The sequence below is a fragment of the Taudactylus pleione genome, unplaced genomic scaffold, assembly GCF_031769625.1.
Source record: "Taudactylus pleione unplaced genomic scaffold, aTauple2 ptg000842l, whole genome shotgun sequence".
NCBI classification, from domain to species: Eukaryota; Metazoa; Chordata; class Amphibia; order Anura; family Myobatrachidae; genus Taudactylus; species Taudactylus pleione.
The window spans coordinates 6,759,392-6,775,745 of record NW_028285244.1 but is presented as its reverse complement, the minus strand read 5'-3'; the positions used below and the strand labels follow the sequence as shown (position 1 = coordinate 6,775,745).

The 16,354-nt window shown below is 47.3% G+C and overlaps 1 protein-coding gene across 2 annotated transcripts in view; it reads right to left on the bottom strand.

Moving 5' to 3' along the window:
- LOC148474501 (rho GTPase-activating protein 20-like) overlaps positions 1-16,354 on the bottom strand; it is a 146,368-nt gene that overhangs the window by 43,608 nt on the left and 86,406 nt on the right. For both annotated transcript variants that reach the window (XM_088458548.1, XM_088458549.1), the window contains exon 6: positions 13,685-13,769. In XM_088458548.1, coding sequence (XP_088314674.1) covers positions 13,685-13,769 — 85 coding nt within the window. The remainder of the gene's footprint in view (positions 1-13,684; positions 13,770-16,354) is intronic.

Genomic DNA, 16,354 nt, shown 5'->3' with positions numbered 1-16,354 from the left:
AATTTACGAACGGATCAATTGCATAGCCACCCCTTGTTTTTGAACGAACGAACGCAAATAGCGAACGGCTCTGAATGAGGGCCTATGTTCAGTATATTGCATATTCATGCGTTGTTAGTAATAAGTTTTCGAGTTTAAGGAACCGGTGTGTTTTCAGGGAACTTGCCACTAAATTTATAGTAGCAAAACCCGCATTATAACCAACTGCCACTTAAAATTTAGAGGGGAATTTGTCAAAAAACGCTGGTTCCTTGAACTCGGAACCTACAGTACTACATAACCCCCTTTATCTCTCTGCACAATTTTTTGATCTACCTCACCTGCAGGTCAACACGATTTTGCCAAGGTGCAAATTGCTCCTTTTAATGATGTGATGCTAACTTTGAATGAGTCCCAGTGTGTATTTTTGGCATCTAATTCTACAAATTCCTGTCTTCTTTATCAGCCACTTAAGATATTGGAAATGTCTCTGCTGCGGACAGTCAGAAATTGATATTTAAAAGATACAATAATCCTTCCATCAAGGGAAAACTGTTATCTCAAACTTCTGATAAGCACATAAATGATTTGCGTGTTCACGTGTAAATGTTTCATATTATTTTTGTTGCAGAGGAAAAAGTGCAAAATTGGTTTAATTTATTATTATATTTTGCAAATGTAGGCACTCTCTTACCTGTCAGCATGTGTTATATAAATTATTTACTAGCGTCTATGTAGAACGTACCAATCCAGATATCATCTTTAGTGAGCTGGCCGTACAGGGTACTGGCCCTCATCACCGCAGGCTCTTGCTGATGTCACCAGGTTTGACTCAAGCCGCGTGAAAATATATTTTGTTGTTATACTCAGTTCAAACCCAATGATGAGTCTGAGGGCAGAAAGATTTATAAACTGTGGACAGGAAGTATCAATGTAAAGATTGCGTTAAAACCTCAGAAAATGACCGTCTGTGAAGGTTTAACGCAATACATACAATATGGATCCCCTTATGTATTAAAAATGGTCCACAGCAAATATATATGCTTCACACCTGTTGCACAGCAGTCTCCATAGAATTCTAAGAGTCTGCGATGTGCCCATACTGTATGTAACAAGGGAAAGCCCCCTCCGAGCCCCGGGAGCTCCCTGTTCCTGCACAGGTCACCCTGTTGGTGTCGATTCTATGAGGGGGGAGTACGGCCTCAAACTCACTGGCAGCAATAAGGTGGCAATACGGTCGTTTGTTGCACTGAAGGGCAGCACGTTAGAAGGAAGCTCACAGTGAGACGCACAGTGGATGGCGTATGGGCGTCCTTGTGTACGAGACCTATGTTTCATTTTTGACCACACTCAGGGCCTGATTCAGACCCGCTCGCGAACGCTGAGCGCTCGCAAGCGGGTCGATGTTGGCCCAGTGCGCATGCGCAAGACGGAGGCGGCTCCGTCGTGCGCATGCGTGAAACCCAGATGGCGACAGGCAAACCGTCGCTCCGGATCTCGCACCAAAGGGGGTGTGCTGTCGATGTTGAGTGACAGCACGCCCCCTTTGGTGGGCGTGCCGGGGGCGTGCCTGCCCAGACGGAGGCGTTCCCATGGGAACGCCTACCGTCTGGGGCCGGCCCCACTGATATCACAAGTGATGTCACTAGGAGTGCCTTCGGCTCTGAGAGACGCCGAAAGCACTCCAGGGCTTGCGGCAACGAGACCCTACCACAAGGGTCTCGTCGCAAGCCCGATGGTCGCGATGGTCTTGACCATCGCCACCATCTTCCTGGCCGCTCGCTATAGCTGTGGATGGTCACCCACAGCTATACGAGCGGCCAGGAGGCCGCTCTAAAAATGAAGAAGGACGGCCTTGATTCAGAGCGAGAGCTCTGTCAGAGCGTCCGGCTCTGAATCAGGGCCTCAATGTGTGTGTACTGCAATCTCCAGGAGCAGACTAGAGATAGGAGTTCAGTCCCCAGGAATGTAACATTTGTGTGGAGTTTGTATGTTCTCCCTGTGTTTGCCTGGGTTTGCTCCCACACTCCAAAAACATACTGGCAGGCTAATTGGATGTGCTTGTATGTTAGGGACTGGGGAGCTAATTCAGACCCGCTTGTTAGGATGCGTTCGCTCGTAGCTGGCCAATTTTCGCATTCTGTGCATGCGTATGCATCGCAGTGCGCGAACCAGTGCGAGAGATCGGGAAGTGGACGCTCGCTGCGCATAGACCGTCCAGCAGAGTGAGTGACAGGAGAAGCCATTTGTGGGTGGTAACAGGGACGGGCCACTAGAAACAGGGGAATGGAGGTGCGAACGCAGGTGTGCCTGAGCGTCTTAACGCTGTTTCAGAGGCGTGCATAATTAACAGGCAGCGTCATAGTACACGTCACCTGGTTGTATTTCACACTGAAGTGCTCGCAGTGCTTGCGGTAGGGTACAGTCAACCTCAAGCGCTGCGTTCACTTCCGATGGTACCCGATGTACCGATGTACACTTCCTGGAGATGATGTGCGCAAGTGGGCATCTTAAGACTGGCTGGTGGGCGTCTACATACACAAAGCGATCGCACGCCAGGACATAGTGGCCGTGCTTATGCCTTGCCGTCATTAGTCGAATTTGTATATCGGTGTGAGCGAACGCATCTAGCGAGCGGGTCTGGGTGAGCTCCTGGGACCGAAATGAATGACATGTATTCTCTGTACAAAAATATTCTATGCTGCATAAATTAGTTAATTAGAGGCGCTTAATAAATAAACAATAATAATAATTATAGTAGGGACCACATATGTTTAAATCTGGTGATATAGACAGATCACAATCTAAAAGTATTCAAACATGACTACAGTATATATTAGAATGCAGGATAAAGCTCAGAGGGAATCTGCAGTTACAAATGAAGCACTTTGTAATTCACATCCTGCTCCGTATCAAGATGCAGATGTCACAAACGATTCATATCATTGGAAAAGATGTTAAGACAATCGCTCAAATTGGTGCTAAATCCCACCTCGTGCAATTTAAATTTAAATACTGCAAATATACTCTGCCCCATACATATTGATGCCGCCCATCTCCCTTTACTCAAAGCCTAATCAGAACACAAGATGGCTTAAACATCGGTAACATCGAGAACCATCGACCACATATGTATAATATAGGGGTGTGCACCGGCCACTTTTCGTGTTTTGTGTTTTGGTTTTGGATCTGGATCTTTCTTCGTGTTTTGGATCTGGATTGGTTTTGCCAAAACCACCCTTCCGTGTTTTGGGTTCTGGGTTTTGTGTTTTGGATCTGTATTTTTTTTTTAAAAAGCATAAAAACAGCTAAAATCACAGAATTTGTTGGTTTCTCTGCTCCTATGCTATTATTAACCTCAATAACCTTAATTTCCACTCATTTCCAGTCTATTCTGAACACCTCACACCTCACAATAGTGTTTTCATGTCCAAAAGGTTGCACCGAGGTAGCTGGATGACTATGCTAAGCGACACGAGTGGGCGGCACAAACACGTGACCCATCTAGGAGTGACACTGCAGTGGCAGACAGGATGGCAGTTAGAAAAACTAGGCCCCAAACTGTACATAATGCAAAGAAAAAAAAGAAGTGCAAGATGGAATTGTCCTTGGGCCCTCCCACCCACCCTTATGTTGTATAAACAGGACATGCACACTTTAACAAATCAATCATTTCAGCGCCAGGGTCTGCCACACAACTGTGGCTGAAATGATTGGTTCGTTTGGGCCCCCACAAAACAAGCTGGAAATTAATGTGTCCCTGCACAAACTGGCTCTACGGAGGCAAGATGTCATCCTCATCCTCCTCATCCACCGATTCCTCACCCTCTTCAGTGTGTACATCCTCATCCTCACAAAGTATTAACTCGTCCCCACTTGAATCCACCACCACAGGTCCCTCTGTACCTTCTGGAGGCTGGTCTCCCTGGAAGAGCTGATAATTCATTTTGATGAACATCATCTTCTCCACATTCTGTGGAAGCAACCTCCTACGCCTTTCGCTGACAAGGTTCCCGGCTGCACTAAACACTCTTTCGGAGTACACACTGGAGGGGGGGCAACTCAGGTAAAATAGAGCCAGCTTGTACAGGGGCCTCCAAATTGCCTCTTTTTCCTGCCAGTACAGGTATGGACTGTCTGACATGCCTACTTGGATGCTGTCACCGATGTAATCCTCCACCATTCTGTCAATGGTGACAGTATCATATGCAGTGACAGTAGACATGTCAGAAATTGTTGCCAGGTCCTTCAGTCCAGACCAGATGTCCAAACTTGGTCCTGCCTGCCCTGCATCACCGCCAGCGGGTTGCTTAGGATACCTAAGTTTTTTCCTGGCAGCCCCAGTTGCGGGAGAAAATGAAGAAGGAGCCGTTGACGTGTCACGTTCCGCTTCAGCTGACAGTGTGTTCACCAGCAGGTCTTTGCACCTCTGCAGGCTTGTGTCGGCCGGAAAGAGAGACACCACATAGGCTTTAAACCTAGGATCAAGCATGGTGGCCAAAATGTAGTGGTCTGATTTCAACAGATTGACCACCCTGGAATCCTGGCAAAGCGAATGAAGGGCTTCATCCACAAGTCCCACATGCCGAGCGGAATCGCTCCGTCTTAGCTCCTCCTTCACTTTCTCCAGCTGCTTCTGCAAAAGCCTGATGAGGGGAATGACCTGACTCAAGCTGGCTGTGTCTGAACTGACTTCACGTGTGGCAAGTTCGAAGGGCTGGAGAACCTTGCACAACACGGAAATCATTCTCCACTGCGCTTGAGTCAGGTGCATACCCCCTCCTTTGCCTATGTCATAGGTGGATGTATAGGCTTGTATGGCCTTTTGCTGCTCCTCCATCCTCTGAAGCATATAGAGGGTTGAGTTCCACCGCGTCACAACCTCTTGCTTCAGGTGATGGCGGGGCAGGTTCAAGAGTGTTTGCTGGCGCTCCAGTCTTCGGCACGCAGTCGCTGAATGGCGAAAGTGGCCAGAAATTTTTCGGGCCACCCAAAGCGTCTCCTGCACGCCCCTGTCGCTTTTCAGAAAATTCTGCACCACCAAGTTTATTGTGTGAGCAAAACATGGGACGTGCTGGAATTTGCCCAGATGTAATGCCCGCACAATATTGGTGGCGTTGTCAGATATCACAAATCCCCAGGAGAGTCTAAGTGGGGTAAGCCACTGGGCGATGATTTCCCTCAGTTTCTCTAAGAGGTTGTCGGCGGTGTGCCTCTTACTGAAACCGGTGATACACAGCGTAGCCTGCCTTGTAACGAGCTGGCGTTTCTGAGATGCTGCTACTGGTGACGCTGCTGCTGTTGCTGCGTAAGGTGATACATCTACCCAGTGGGCTGTCACAGTCATATAGTCCTTAGTCTGCCCTGTTCCACTTGTCCACATGTCCGTGGTTAAGTGGACATTGTGTACAACGGCATTTTTCAGGACACTGAGGACACTTTTTCTGACGTTTCTGTACAGTCTCGGTATCGCCTGCCTAGTGAAGTGGAATCTAGACGGGATTTGGAACCGGGGACACACTACCTCCATCAATTGTCTAAATCCCACTGCACTAATGGCGGATACCGGACGCACGTCTAACACCAACATAGCAGTCAAGGCCTCAGTTATACGTTTTGCTTCAGGATGACTGCTGTCGTACTTCATCCTCCTCGCTAAGGACTGTTGGAGGGTCAATTGTTTAGTAAAAGTAGTGGTGTTCCTACTTCCTCTCTGGGATGATGAACGACTCCCAGCAGCAGCAACAGCAGCAGCGGCAGCAGTAGGCGTAGCAATGCAGGATCCTCCAGAGGAATCCCGGATAGGAGAGTCAGTCATGCCAGTGACATGGCCTGCAGGACTACTTCCGATCCTGACTAAGGAGGAAATTGACGAGGAGGGAGTTGATGGTGTGGTTTGCAGGCGCTTGGATACAACAGGACAACGGGATTTAGGTGTCCCTGGACTGCTTACGGTCTTAGCCAAAGTTTCTGAACTTGACAGTAACTTTTTATGAACGCGCTGCAGGTGCCGTATAAGGGAGGATGTTCCTAGGTGGTTGACGTCCCTACCCCTACTTATTTCACCTTTACATATGGTACATATGGCAAGACAGTTGTTGTCCGGATTTGGATAGAAATATTGCCAGACCAAAGAGGTGGAATGTTTGGTCTTCTGCCCAGGCATGACCGTGATGGGCTTTTTCATCCCACGGACAACAACTGTCTCCCCCGGAGCCTGATTTAAACAAACCACATCACCATCAGAATCCTCCTCGCCAACTTCCTCCTCAGCGCCAGCTACACCAGTATCCTCATCCTGTTGTACTTCAACAGTGACATCTTCAATTTGCATATCAGCAAGTGGACTGTGGGTGCTCCTTTCAGCACTTGCAGGGGGCGTGCAAATGGTGGAAAGAGCCACCTCTTCCCGTCCAGTGCTGGGAAGGTCAGGCATCGCAACCACCACCACACTTGGACTCTCCTTGGGGATTTGTGATATCTTCTTAGAAAGCACAGTTCTTCGCTGTGCTTTTGCCAGCTTAACTCTTTTGATTTTTTTAGTGGGAGGAGGGCTTCCATCGTCATGTGAAGCTGAACCACTAGTCATGAACATACTAGGGATCGACCTTAGCCGTTCCTTGCCACTCCGTGTCGTAAATGGCATATTGGCAAGTTTACGTTTCTCTTCAGCTGATTTAAATGTCTTTTTCAAGGTCATTTTCCTGAACTTTGCCATTTGGGATTGTATGTGCCCTCTACTATGACATTGGGCATCGGCCTTGGCAGACGACGTTGATGGCATGTTATCGTCTATGTCATGACTAGTGGCAGCAGCTTCAGCACTAGGAGGAAGTGGTTCTTGATCTTTCTCTATTTTATTTTTATCGGAGAAAGTTTGGTCCTCCATTTATGTTATATCGATTTGATATATACGTGCGGCTAAACACAGAAAATATTTTTTTTTTTGGTTTGGACTGGAGTGTACTTTGTGGGTTACAGCACCCTTTAACGGTCAAGCCAGCCGGCCCTTTACTTATGACACAGGCGCACTCTTGGCACTACTTTGTTGATGCACGTGCGGCTACTGCGCACACAATTCACAAACACAGAAAATAATTTTTTTTTGGTTTGGACTGGAGTGTACTTTCGGGGGTTACAGCACCCTTAACGGTCAAGCCAGCCGGCCCTTTACTTATGACACAGGCGCACGCTTGGCACTACTTTGTTGATGCACGTGCGGCTACTGCGCACACAATTCACAAACACAGAAAATAATTTTTTTTTGGTTTGGACTGGAGTGTACTTTCGGGGGTTACAGCACCCTTTAACGGTCAAGCCAGCCGGCCCTTTACTTATGACACAGGCGCACGCTTGGCACTACTTTGTTGATGCACGTGCGGCTACTGCGCACACAATTCACAAACACAGAAAATAATTTTTTTTTGGTTTGGACTGGAGTGTACTTTCGGGGGTTACAGCACCCTTTAACGGTCAAGCCAGCCGGCCCTTTACTTATGACACGGGCGCACGCTTGGCACTACTTTGTTGATGCACGTGCGGCTACTGCGCACACAATTCACAAACACAGAAAATAATTTTTTTTTGGTTTGGACTGGAGTGTACTTTCGGGGGTTACAGCACCCTTTAACGGTCAAGCCAGCCGGCCCTTTACTTATGACACAGGCGCACGCTTGGCACTACTTTGTTGATGCACGTGCGGCTACTGCGCACACAATTCACAAACACAGAAAATAATTTTTTTTTGGTTTGGACTGGAGTGTACTTTCGGGGGTTACAGCACCCTTTAACGGTCAAGCCAGCCGGCCCTTTACTTATGACACAGGCGCACGCTTGGCACTACTTTGTTGATGCACGTGCGGCTACTGCGCACACAATTCACAAACACAGAAAATAATTTTTTTTTGGTTTGGACTGGAGTGTACTTTCGGGGGTTACAGCACCCTTTAACGGTCAAGCCAGCCGGCCCTTTACTTATGACACAGGCGCACGCTTGGCACTACTTTGTTGATGCACGTGCGGCTACTGCGCACACAATTCACAAACACAGAAAATAATTTTTTTTTTGGTTTGGACTGGAGTGTACTTTCGGGGGTTACAGCACCCTTTAACGGTCAAGCCAGCCGGCCCTTTACTTATGACACAGGCGCACGCTTGGCACTACTTTGTTGATGCACGTGCGGCTACTGCGCACACAATTCACAAACACAGAAAATAATTTTTTTGGGGTTTGGACTGGAGTGTACTTTCGGGGGTTACAGCACCCTTTAACGGTCAAGCCAGCCGGCCCTTTACTTATGACACAGGCGCACGCTTGGCACTACTTTGTTGATGCACGTGCGGCTACTGCGCACACAATTCACAAACACAGAAAATAATTTTTTTTTTGGTTTGGACTGGAGTGTACTTTGGGGGTTACAGCACCCTTTAATGGTCAAGCCAGCCGGCCCTTTACTTATGACACAGGCGCACGCTTGGCACTACTTTGTTGATGCACGTGCGGCTACTGCGCACACAATTCACAAACACAGAAAATAATTTTTTTTTTGGTTTGGACTGGAGTGTACTTTCGGGGGTTACAGCACCCTTAACGGTCAAGCCAGCCGGCCCTTTACTTATGACACAGGCGCACGCTTGGCACTACTTTGTTGATGCACGTGCGGCTACTGCGCACACAATTCACAAACACAGAAAATAATTTTTTTTTGGTTTGGACTGGAGTGTACTTTCGGGGGTTACAGCACCCTTTAACGGTCCAGCCAGCCGGCCCTTTATTTATGACACAGGCGCACGCTTGGCACTACTTTGTTGATGCACGTGCGGCTACTGCGCACACAATTCACAAACACAGAAAATAATTTTTTTTTTGGTTTGGACTGGAGTGTACTTTCGGGGGTTACAGCACCCTTAACGGTCAAGCCAGCCGGCCCTTTACTTATGACACAGGTGCACGCTTGGCACTACTTTGTTGATGCACGTGCGGCTACTGCGCACACAATTCACAAACACAGAAAATAATTTTTTTTTTGGTTTGGACTGGAGTGTACTTTCGGGGGTTACAGCACCCTTAACGGTCAAGCCAGCCGGCCCTTTACTTATGACACAGGCGCACGCTTGGCACTACTTTGTTGATGCACGTGCGGCTACTGCGCACACAATTCACAAACACAGAAAATAATTTTTTTTTTGGTTTGGACTGGAGTGTACTTTCGGGGGTTACAGCACCCTTAACAGTCAAGCCAGCCGGCCCTTTACTTATGACACAGGCGCACGCTTGGCACTACTTTGTTGATGCACGTGCGGCTACTGCGCACACAATTCACAAACACAGAAAATAATTTTTTTTTGGTTTGGACTGGAGTGTACTTTCGGGGGTTACAGCACCCTTTAACGGTCAAGCCAGCCGGCCCTTTACTTATGACACAGGCGCACGCTTGGCACTACTTTGTTGATGCACGTGCGGCTACTGCGCACACAATTCACAAACACAGAAAATATATTATTTTTTTAGCACTTGGGGGGAGCACCCCTGATGGACAGAGCACCCCCTGGACAACACTACAGCACTCCTTTAGGACTGGGACACTGCACAGGACTTTGGAGTGGACACAGCCCCTATGGAGAACTGACTGCACAACACAGTCCAGCCAGCCCCTATGGACTTTGAAGTAGTGGACACAGCCCCTATTAACAACAGCAGCACAACACAGCCAGCCCCTATGGACTTTGAAGTAGTGGACAACAGCAGCACTACACTACACTACACTACACAGCCCTAACTCCCACCCTCCCTCTTCACTGTCCACAGCCGAGTGAGAAAATGGCGCCGACGCGGGTACCTTATATAGGATCCAAAACCCGCGAGACTCGGAAGGCGGGATGATGACGTTTTGCCTCGATTTCAGATCCGAGTCAGGCGGGAAAAGTCGAGCCTGACTCGGATCGGACTCGGATCGGGGGGGCTCGGGGGGGTTCGGATTTCAGAAATCCGAACCCGCTCACCCCTAGTATAATACTGGTTGACCAGACCTCGCGCAGGATCTTGGCAACTTCCTGTGTGCATGGAGTCTCATCACTGCGTCCGTCACCGCACTGGTTTAATTATGGACGCCACTAAAACGGCATCCCAACTCCCAGGCACGCCTGCGTTCGCCCGACCACCCCGTCACCACCAACAAACGGCACTTCCTGTCAGTCAACATCGGAAGGGGTCTGCGTACACGCTGCGTGTAGTCAGCATACGCTTACCAGCTCTCACCGGGTAGTTCGCACATGTGCAGTGAGATGCATACGCATGCGCAGTACGGAAACATCGGCTAAGTGCGTGCATTCTCTCCTGTGTGTTCCTTGCTGAATCAGGCCCTATGTGCGGTCCTGCATACACACTACACCATGCGCGAGACCCGGCGAGCGACGGGGAATCTGTCGCTCGGGGTCTCGCACCAAAGGGGGCGTGCTGTCGATGGTGAGTGACAGCACGCCCCCTTTGGTGGGAGTGACGGTGGCGTGGGAACGCCTACCGTCTGGGTCCGGCCCCACTGACATCACTAGTGATGTCAGTGGGAGTGCTCTCGGCTCTGATAGAGCCAAAATCACTCCAGGGCTTGCGGTCACCGAGACCCTACCGCAGGGTCTCGTCGCAAGCCCGATGGTCGCGATGGTCTTGACCATCGCGACCATCATCATGGACGCTCGCATAAGCTGTGGGTGGTAACCCACAGCTATGCGAGCGTCCAAGAGGCCGCTCCAATACTAGATAGGAGGGCACTGATTCAGAGCGAGCGCTCTGGTCAGAGCGTCCGGCTCTGAATCAGGCCCTAAGTTCACACGCCAATCTAGCAGCAGATGATGTGCACCACTTCTCATCACATTTAAACTCAATCGCCCCATGGGTTATAGAAATAGCAATGTGATGTGTCTTTTCTAAGAGGAAATAGAGACGTTATTAATGTACAAGTTAAGCTAAGTAATGTGAAGTGCAAGTAATTTTAGTAGACATGACCTTGGTCTGATCTAATACTTTAATTGTTGCTTTTTATGCAGGGAATATTTATTGCATTACCAAACCAATTCCAGTAATCGTCTTAATTACAGTATACCTTTTGCAAGTTAACATCATCATTGATGCGTTTTGCCATTGTAAAAGGTGACATAGTGATTTATTAATTAACCTAAAACAATATAAAGGCATTTTATTTCCTGCAGTTTGCCTTTTTACTCATCACACACTAACAAGTAGACGCCCCCAAAAGAACAATCAGCCTTGGTACGTAACGCAAGCACAATATAATGTCATAGTTACTGAAATTCACTATAACATTCATTTTGCACCTGAAACACTGCTACCCATTATATATCCAATTATAAAGCCTAGTGAATACAATTTGCATGATAAGAGTTGCAGCTAACATGCCCAAGAGAGGATTTGTGCAGACAGCCAATATAAACTAGGAACATGTATTCCCAGGGATACACCTTTATAACTTGGTGCTATTCTTGTACGTTAGCAACAGTTGGAAGCTATGTACTAAAGAGGGTCTCTTTGCAATATCGGAGGAATATGTATGTATTAATAGGATTCACTCTGTATGCTATGGGGAAGAGAGCTCTCAGCAATATTAGGTGACATCGCTGTGCTATCATGGGGAATCTATGCACTATAGTTACATCAAATCAATAACTGTGTAGCTGCCAGTGAAATTAACATGGATCGGGAGGCGTACAGTAATTAACATGCTCCTTTCTTAAGCTGGGTACACACCTATACAATCATCGGGCCATTCATCCAATATCGAGAGTACGGCCGTTGGATTGTATAGGTGTGTACGCTGTCCCGAAGCATTAGCGTTAGCCGATAAACGGCTTTTAACGCTCCTGCAACGGTCTGGATCGGGAGGTCGCATCTTATGTACGGTTTAATAATTATCGGGTCGACCTCCCGATCCCATAGAAGCCCGTACACACTGTACTATGTCTGCATAGTGTGTACACGGCTGACAGGGGGTCACACTGGGGACAGACTGCACGGCTGATTGGGACAGTTTTACCCGATCAGCCTACAATCGTAAAAGTGTGTACCCAGCTTTAGAACAGATACAGATGTGTGCTTTGCTGCAGTCGCGGAAAAAAGCCCCTCTCGGCGCACCAGGTCCCATGAGACTCTGCTAGAGCCGGGCATCTTTTTTGCATATATTTTTTTTACCAAAACTGTGTCTAAGTCGCAATGCGATCAGCAGTCTCCTGGTGCGTCTTAGTTACATCACATTGTATTACGCATTTTCATCAAAAAAAGATGCCAGACACTAGCAGAGTTGCACGGGACCTGGCAGCATACTCACACCAGCCAAGTCGCGCTGCGTGGCGTATTGAGGCTAGATGAATGAGGACACATCTGTAGTAGGTGATTCTACATCCCGGAACTACCGATGTTGCAGGTACTGTAATGAGCATATATGTGCATAGCCAAACATAACGATGATTGATGTTCAACGATTACTGAATCGATTTCATGGAGTGCAGACCTAATTGCATTTCTGGTTTTGTGCAGTAATGGAGGGATCACTGGGCCTAATTCAGACCCGCTCGCGAGCGCTGAGCGCTCGCAAGCAGGTCGATGTTGGCCCAGTGCGCATGCGCACGACGGAGGCGGCTCCGTCGTGCGCATGCCCGAGACCTGGATAGCGACGGGCAAGCCGTCGCTCTGGGTCTCGCTACAAAGGGGGCGTGCTGTCGATGGTGAGTGATAGCACGCCCCCTTTGGTGGGCGTGCCGGGGGCGTGGCTGCCCAGACGGAGGCGTTCCCATGGGAACGCCTACCGTCTGGGGCTGGCCCCACTGACATCACAAGTGATGTCAGTGGGAGTGCTCTCGGCTCTGATAGAGCCGAAAGCACTCCAGGGCTTGCGGCAACGAGATCCTACCACAAGGGTCTCGTCGCAAGCCCGATGGTTGCGATGGTCTTGACCATCACGACCATCTTCCTGGCCGCTTGCTATAGCTGTGGGTGGTCACCCACAGCTATACGAGCGGCCAGGAGGCCGCTCTAAAAATGAAGAAGGACGGCCCTGATTCAGAGCGAGCGTGCTGTCAGAGCGTCCGGCTCTGAATCAGGGCCACTGTATGAAGTGCTTTCTAGCATATATCACAGTCTGAGGATGCATTATATACTAGGCAGAGGAATGGTTGCAGGTCGTTTTTGGGAACCCCGGCTAAGATTTAACATCGGAGCCCAAAAAACTTTTGCCAGTAATAGTTTACATTAAAGTTTCCCAACTTTGGCCTAGTCTACTATGTGATTCTGGGGTCTATTTACTAAGCAGTGTTAAGAGACAGAGTGAAAAATGATAAGAAAGTGATAAGGTGCCAGCCAATCAGCTCCCAACTGTCATCTCACAGGCTGTGTTTGAAAACTTACAGTTGGGAGCTGATTGGCTGGTACCTTATCACTTTTCACTCTGTCTCCTAACACTGCTTAGTAAATAGACCCCTAAATTATGCACTTATAAAATATATGTGTTTCACATTAGACCTGTGTGACCTCGTAGGTTAGGTAATATTCGTCACTCTTCCTTAGAGAAACAAAGTAATGCATGGAGCCCTGAGAAAATGCCTGTAGCATGATATGATTAGGAGAAATATTATCCTAACCAGGGTTAGAGGTGTCATAATCACTAAGTGAAATATCTATGTTCACCAAAACACTTACATAGGCACAGTTCCCAATATCCTTTGTAATAATCTTCAGAGGGATTATTTTTGGGTGGTCACTTTCCTTCTCTTCTTTGATGTATCTAACAGTAAAAAAGAAAGAAAAAAATATAAAGGTAACCAAAAATGTGCAAAGATGTTTTTGTGCAGCGTAAGCTCTAAGTACTATTAGGTCATCCATTTCCCCTAGTTTAGAGCTCTCCGAACCCATCATAAGGGGGAAATAGCACTATTACAGTACAACCCTATTACATTCTCCTTCAAATTGTCTGACATAACACTAAAGAAAAAAGAATCCCCTATACACTTATTTTTACATAACATTTATAAACATCAGCTCAAATCTTTATACTAACAGTAACCAAATTACAAATTTCCATACTTAATTGGAAGCACAGAGGACCTCATTCAGAGTCGGTCGTTGCGGCCGCACGGTCGTACGGGAAAATGGGCCGGATATGCAAATGATGCACTCGCATGTTGCGTCCCTAAGATCGGATCGGTAGCTGGCCGACCAAGGGGAGGAAGCGGCCGGAAGACAAAAAAATATGCCCCCTTCTCGTACGCATTACACATCATCTCCGGGCATATAAGGATTAATCGAGACCATCGGGAACCATCGGAACTGGTCGTAGAGCTTAAGGTTGACCATACCCTCTCTTAAGCACTACGATCTAGTCAGTGTAAAAACCTCCCATGTCACGTGTGCCATGACGCTACTTTTTTAATTATGGACTCCCATAAACCGTATGCACTCCCATAAAACGCCGTTCGCATCATTAGGCACGCCTGCGTTCGGATCTCCACTCCCCGTTTTCAAGCACCTTCCCCTGTTACCACCCACAAACGCCTCAATCTGTCACTCAAACTACCGACCTGGCTGTGTTCAAGGAGAGAGAAATTTCTGATCGTAGCGGCTAGTTTGCGCACGCGCATTGCGAACTTTATGCATGCGCAGTTTAGCGAACATCGGTGGCGTACGACCGTGCGGCCGCTACGACCGACTCTGAATGAGGTCCAGACTTCTCTAACATTATGGTTTTTAATTAGGGATGGCCATCAACTATGAATCCATTGATGGTTGATGGTTTCACACTATCGGGTAAAAATCATAAATGGTTTTGCCACTGGTGAATGGGGACATGTGCAGATGGTGGCAGCAGCCATATCAGACGCGCAAAGCATAGAGGACAGAAGCTTCCACCATTGGATCTCCGCCAACAGCTGTGGAAACCATTCGGCATACCATCAATGATTTAAATCCATCAATGGTTGATGTATAAGGTTTCATTTGAATGAGTGTGGGTAATTGCCTTTTAAAATATACTATGTGATAGCCTCCTGAGACCCCGAATAAATAAGTACCAGCACTTTTGGACATGTGTTGGAGACAGGTCAACTTTCTATACATTTGCCAAAATGACCGGCAAAACTGATCAACATTTAATATGAATCAATCAAAGGCCAATTGGAATTGATGGAAAATACAGCAGGATGGGCACTACAGACGGTGTAATGGTTAGCAGTACTGCCTCACAGCACTGAGGTTGTGGGTTCAATTCCCACTACAGCCCTAACTGTGCAGAGTTTGTATATCCCTGTGCTTCGGTGGGTTTCCTTCAGGTACTCCGGTTTCATCCCACACCCCAAAAATATACTGGTAGGCTAATTGGCTCCCAACAAGAAATTGACCCTAATGTGTCTGTAGATGTGGTAGGGAATTTAGATAGTAAGCTCTACTGGGGCAGGGACTGATGTGAATGGCCATAAATAAATAATAAATAATAGTGACTAAAACCTGCTACAGTGTGTGCACAGTCATTGGTCGACTGCACTAATTGGGCAACATAGAATAGGCCTAATTACTGAACGCCCACATCTGTACAATACGGCCAGGCACATATATGGGAAGCTTAAGGCTATTAGTTTGGTTAGCTAAAAATAGGTTTATTGGCATCTGCAATTCTGAAAAGTACAACAATAAAATAAAGTCTCTATTTTAAAAATAAAACGAATAAAAAAAAAAACTTTTGTTTTGCAAGAAATAAGTAATAGTGATACTTTTCATATTGACAAAACAATAAAAATGTGGACTTCAGCTTTTCGGTCCAAGCGCCACAAATCCCCAGACTTAAAATGTATCCAAAAAGACCACAGGAATCTAACACCAGCTGACTGGGGATCATGAGTATCCACATAAACCATTCATCATCTGCCTGACACAAAGTATTTGTTTATAACAAATGATTTATCCAGGGTATAGAGGAATTGAACAGTGCTTGCTATAAACTATAAAACACAGTACAGTCGGGTCATATTATTATGACCACCTCCTACATTTGATGTCGGCATCGCACATCACGTGTGGTGCGCTGGCTTGGTGGCTATATAAGGTATGCGATAGGTTGTCTACACACATATCACTCGTTGCTGTCATAGGTAAAAGGGGCCATTTATCAGAGTTGCAAAAAGGGATGATTATTGGCTTTCGGGCCAAGGGTGACAGTATTTCTGAAACAGCGCAGTTTGTGAACTGTTCGCGTGCTGCTGTGGTGAAGGTGTATTGTGACTGGACAAATGGCACCATTGTGAAATAACCGACGTGGAAACTGTGGAGCATCATGTGCCATTGATATGAGAAGTGAACGTCGGCTATGAAGGTGCGTGA